General features: G+C 45.9%; 1 protein-coding gene across 1 annotated transcript in view; it reads left to right on the top strand.

The window, feature by feature from the left end:
- The window catches only part of BTBD11 (BTB (POZ) domain containing 11), a gene marked incomplete at its 5' end in the record, with an annotated part of 76,476 nt that overhangs the window by 50,719 nt on the left and 19,757 nt on the right, over positions 1-6,000 (top strand). Inside the window, 2 exons of the mRNA XM_010083153.1 lie at positions 43-263; positions 1,704-1,882. Coding sequence (XP_010081455.1) covers positions 43-263; positions 1,704-1,882 — 400 coding nt within the window. The remainder of the gene's footprint in view (positions 1-42; positions 264-1,703; positions 1,883-6,000) is intronic.

Raw genomic sequence — 6,000 nt, 5'->3', positions numbered from 1 at the left:
TCTTTCCCTCTCTCCCTCTCTCTGTCGTGCTGTGATTGACAGGAACGTCTTTCGTAAGCTGCTTGCTCAGCCGGAGAAGGAGAAGAGTGATATTCTGTCTCTGGAGGAGATCCTGGCCGAGGGGACAGACTTGCCCGACTCGGCGGCAGCTCCACTCTGCGCCAGCCGCAACAACAAGGCCAAGCTGAAAGCCCTGAAGGAGGCCATGTACCACAGCGCCGAGCACGGCTACGTGGATGTGACCATCGACATACGGAGCATAGGTCGGTCCCAGCGCCCTCTCCTTTCCCTCGTGGGTGGGACCACTGTAGGAATCCCATCTCTCTTGAGGGGCTGTTGCTTAAACCAACTACAGTTGCATCTTCCTCAACTCCTGTGGAAGCAGAAGGTGATGGGAGATCTGGCAGGTTCCCAGTGCATTTTGGCTCCACAGCATACCCCACTCGGGGGCCACTGGCACTTTCCTGCAGGATGGGGTGGTTTCCAGCAGCAGCCGTTTTCACTGCTGCTTGTCAGAGGGCTAGCTAAAGCTCTGGGGCAGCGTTCAGCTCCCACAGGGCACCTCCAACAGCTCCTCTTTTGTACTCTGCCATAAAGCGCTCCACCATCAAAACATTTCCTTTCAGAGGTTTGGGAGCCTCAGAGAACTGGCTTCCCCGTGTGCTAACTGTGCCGGTGCAGGGCTCGAACTTCATACTAGCCTGTTGAGAAATTGCTTCTGCCTGTGGGGAGGATACCTGGGTAGCATGGAGGGGAATCTGTCCGGGCTGTGTGTTTACCATCCCCGCTAATCAGCATTCAGAGAGAGACCTGGGTGCCCGGAACACCTCTGCCTGGTGCACCCCTCCGCCCCTGGGGACACCCAGCGTAGGTCAGGGCATGTGGTGGTCTGAGTGGTGGCTCTGCGGGTGGGCTGATTAGGCAAAGCACTGAGCGATGAGGGAGAGGAGAGCAACGGGGCTGCTCTCCAGGCAGTGGCCATTTGCTGAAGTGGAAGGAAAAATCTTTTGTAGCCAAATGCCAGGCTTGTGTTTCCTCACACTCCATTCTGCAAGAACAGAAACTAGGTCACCTCCAGCCTAGCGCCTGCAGAGGTGCATTAGCTCTGTGTGCTTTCTCACTCAGTGCATGAGAGTGGTTCCCTTTAAGTTCCTGGAGAGTGGTTCTGCCACAACAAACTGCTTGAAAAGGCTGAAATGCTTAACTTGCCCAGTGCTGTTTAGGGAAAATAGTAATGATCAGTAGAGGACACGGGGTAGTGCTTAAAGAAAGTTCTAACCTGAAGACCACCAGTTTGAAGCCAGGTGGGTAGTGACCAAAATCGTGTTTTTTACTGTTTAATGGCTCTCCAGGGCCACATTCAAACAAATGAGCTCATGTAAATCTAGTTTCCAAAAGGCTTTTGCATCACAGAGCACCACAGCAATTACCGCAAATTGGCAGTCTCAGCAGAGGAGCTGAAGGCTAGATGAGCAGAGAGACCACAGTCTTCTCTTAACACTTGGAGGAGAGCCTCTGTGCATTAGCTCTGGGGTGTTCTGATAACCACCAGCCTTCTCAACTGGGGATAAATAGGAACTTGATTTCTAGGGTTATTTGCCAGGTTTTGCTTAAAATCTTAAGATTAACGTAACTAAAGGTAAAAAAGCAGAAGGGCACATCCTTCTCTGGAGCTGGGAATGATCTCTGTCCTCCATCCATAGGTGTTCCCTGGACGCTGCACACGTGGCTGGAGTCCTTACGCACGTCCTTCCAGCAGCACCGACGACCCCTCATCCAATGCTTGCTAAAGGAATTCAAGTCCATTCAGGAGGAAGAGTACACAGAGGAGCTCATCACACAAGGGTTGCCTTTGATGTTTGAGATACTGAAAGCCAGCAAGGTAGGATAAATTACACATTTTAAAGGAATCAGCCTCATTCCCATCCAGTAAGACACAAAGCTGGCAATACTGTTTTTGCACAGGTGTCCCAAAGCTTGTTTGAACTGTATAGGGTTATTATTATTTGTATGATGAGTCTCAGGTTTTTTTCACTGTGGAAGCATGGGTTAAAAACGCAAGCTAATCACATCTCCTGCTAGAACAACTTAATACTGATGTTAACAATAAGCTGTAGAGGCAACAGAAGCTGATGCATAGTGGTGAAATTAAAGTCAAAAGGGCCACTGCAGTATGGCAAGAAATGTTGATAACCAAACCAACCCAAAGAGTAACTTCACCCAGCTTGTTTTACTGGACTGTACAACAAAACTTGTATTTGTGTTTGCTTTGGATTTCTTTAACCTCCCACATGGCTTTCTCTTCCCTTCATGTGGGATTTGGACTCTTAAACTTGTGGGGATACTGGTTTCTACAAGCACACAACAGGATAATTCTTTAAAATCTGTCTGAGTGTTTGTACCTGCAGCCTTCCCAGATTTACTCTTTCAGCTGACATTTTCTTAACCAGACAAATCAGACCAACAAAACCTTTTGAGGGAAGTACTGTTGGATATGCAAGTATAATAGCAAAGGGGGATGATCAAGGGGCAGGCAAGGAGAGGAAAATGTCTTTTCTCTACTGTTCCCCCTGCCAGTCAGTTGCTCCCAAGTAATGCCCAGTAAATTTTACTGTTACCAGAAAATAATTTTAGTTATGAAAAGCATCAAAAGGATTTAATTGCTGTTCTTTCTCTCATACACCACAATACATGTTGGTATGGTTTTCTAACTGGGAAGTAAGTAACATTTCCCACCCAACTCTGTGTGTAAAGGCAAGGAGCAAATAATTTTTAGCACCTGCAGCAATAACCCAAATAATGTGAAAAGGGAAGAGGTTCTGGTGCTCAGTACTAAAAGGTTCCAGACTTAGTACAACTAGGGAAAGCCTAAATGGATTTATTTCTTGTATGCTGCTGCAAAAGAGGGCTTGGAGTACAGTCCCAAGCAACTCCTTAACATTTGTTCTGGCAATTGTTCTCATTTTTGCTCCCACGAGTCTTCCCTTTGGGATTAGTTTGTATTGGATGGGTATTTATGGAGAATATTTGAGATAGCTTTTTGGAAATCATTCCAAGTTCTAGGATTTGTAGATTCCTTGTTCTGAACTCACTTGGGTTAATGTATGTTCATCCAAAAACTATCAGCAAGGTGCTGTTTGGTTTGAAAGCTGATATAAAACTAATTGTATTAAAAACTTAATGAAGATTAAGTTTAGGCCTTGTAATCTAGGATGAGGGGTGGCTTTAATTGCTCTTCTCCTGGGTGGCTGAAGCCAAAACCAATGATCATCGTTAGAATAAGTTATTTGTGTAGGATTATGCCTTTCGGACATAGTAGACGGGGTCTTCCAGAGTCTTTTGTAGGAGACACGGAAGCAAATACGACTGCTATGTGGAGCTTTGGGTTCACTTAAAACCTGAAATGTTGAGAGGTGAAACAACTGAAATACCACAGAAAACCCTACACCACAAAGAAGAAATCTGTGCTGATCTTTATTCCTGCCTCTGTGCCTAGAGGAGCTGCCTGTGTTCACTCTTCATGAGCATGCATATTCACAAACAGACACACATACACTGCTCCATATTCTTAGAAAAATAATGAATCATTGTGGGACACTGTAAGGGTTTACAAATTGTCTGCAAATGGCATGAATTATTGTAGCAGTCTTGTCCAAACGGCGTCTCACAAAGCTCTCCCAGACTGAAATGAGGACAGACTCTATGCAACCGTTTGGAAGGAATCAAAATAAATCCATTTGTAGGAGAATGAGCCAATAAAAGTTCTCCCTGGTCACTCCATAGAAGGCAGCTGAGGAAAGCTGAGATTCAAAGGATCTTCTGTTCCCCCTCTCTGGAAGGGCTGGGAGCAGAGGCTGTTCTTTACATATACACCCCCAGAATGTAAATGCACTTTAAGAGGTGCAGAAGAGCTGTAACTGTGGTTCACATCTCTCTCTTCCAACAGCAAATTGTAAAGCTCTGGATTTTGTAGAGCTATGGGAAGAGGAGTTTGATTTGCTCACATGGACATCCTTTTCCCTGTGGGCTGGGAACTTCGAGAGAGATTATGACTCGCTAAACATCACAGTCTGGCCCAGTACATTTCCTTAATGAGTTTTTCAGGGCAAAAAGAATAAAGTAAGCAACTAGGAAGCACAAAGCCACTTAGCATTTCTTGGCTGATGTAAAACAAGATGTCCCATTTACTACATATTGTGGTGCTCAGTATATTTTAATTGCATGGCAACTTGCTCCTAATAGAAATGGCATTTTGCATTCCTATAAATAGTTCCAACTATCCCATAATCTCAGAACAATTTACAAATATTAATGAATTGAGACACGGAAGATGATCTTATGCTCCCTTTACGAACAGGGAAACTGAGGTAATTAAGGAGGCAGGTTTTCAGCGCCTCGTAGAGAGACAGTCTCTTGGCCTCAGAAGCTGTGACAACCTGAATAAGCCAGACAGCAAATTGTAATTTGAGTAATTTGGCCAGAGAGACTCTCGAAAAATGGTGTAGAAACATAGGGTAGGTCTCAGAGTAGGAAGCACACCTGCCTCCACCTTCTACTTTGCACTGTTGGACAAAATGTTCTTGCAGGTTCCCAGGCTGTGCAAAAAGGCCAGGTACTACAAAAATGAAAATATTAAAGAAAAAATAACCAATACCAACACCATCAGATATATGGAATCCCTTTGGTCTTATAGATGTTTTTTAAAATGCCTGTTCCTAGAGGGTCCAGATGTGAGGATTGATGTGGGAGCTCTGCCACCAGCCAGCACTGATGCTGGTGTCCTGCAGGGTGGCAGGCTGCCACGCTGCTCCCATTTATGTGCTGGGACACTGACAATAGAAATAAAAATAAAATTTGCAGAATTCCTGATGCTGGAACACAGAATGGCAACTAAAATTGGCAAATCAGGCAAAACTGGCTGAGTCCCTAGTTCTATCACCTCTCTTCAAGCTGTGAAATAAGTGAGAGAGAACAGTGAATAGATTGCACATCAGTTGTTTGCTGCTGCACTAAAGCCCTGGAGGAAGACTTCCAAAAGCACAAATGAAGGTTCGATACCCAGCTCCTGGTGGCTTCCAGTGGGATGGAGCGCTTTCATTTCCTTTCATCCCTTTAAATGTCTTTATCAGCTGCACTGTTGAGAATTGGGTGGAGAGCAGTGAAGTGGCAGTATTTCCACGCTGGCGAGGCAGAGCTGCAGGAACAGAGAATCGCGTTGCGCTCACTCCCCCAGCCCCCCGGTTCTTGCTGTTGTGCCGTGATGAGGTACTCCAGAGAAAGCAGGATCAGTGAAAAGGACATGGAGAGCTCGTTTTAAGGCACTTTCCTAAAAGCAAGCAAAACTCAAAACTGGGAAAGCTCTGACACTAAAAATGTCAATGACGTGGTGGTGGATTTGGGCCACAAGATGAGGAGGAAAGGCGCTGCCATTTCGGGATGGATGGAATCTCTGTGGCAGACAAGCACACAGTCATAGGCTGCTAGAAGTCTAGGACAGGGCTGCGTGAGACAAAAGCTGGAGAGACACTTCTAGGAGTGAGTAGCCCTGAGCAAAGCTTCAGCTGCTGCGTAGAGCAGAGTTGAGTCCCTCAAAGCTAAGATGACACTGACGATCTTGTTACAGAAGGATAGGAAGATGCAACCGAATTTCTGCCTGTCAGAATTTGTGTTGTGTTCTTCGTGGCCTGGGGAAACCTCCAAACTTATCACTGGAAGCTCTCCTTTGCCTCCAGATGCAGTTGACGTTTGCTTTGCCTGAACTTGGCTCTGAGGTGCCCCCCAAAAAGAGACACTTAAAAGAGCTGCATGGAGGCTGCACCCAGATCCACAGGCCTGTAGTGCCCGAGGTGGGGCTCACAGGTCAGCTCTTCCATTTTTGCAGGGATGTTTTCTTGAGGATAACATGCTGAACATGCGGAATGCTGCTCTGTCTGTGAAAATCCTGAAGCTGTTTCAGTTTGATCTTGACATTTCCACAACCTGAAAAGAGAGAGACTCAAA

This window comes from Pterocles gutturalis, unplaced genomic scaffold (assembly GCF_000699245.1).
Source record: "Pterocles gutturalis isolate BGI_N339 unplaced genomic scaffold, ASM69924v1 scaffold19585, whole genome shotgun sequence".
NCBI classification, from domain to species: domain Eukaryota; kingdom Metazoa; phylum Chordata; class Aves; order Pterocliformes; family Pteroclidae; genus Pterocles; species Pterocles gutturalis.
Note: the sequence above shows the minus strand (reverse complement) of the source record. Positions and strands in the feature narration are given on the sequence as shown.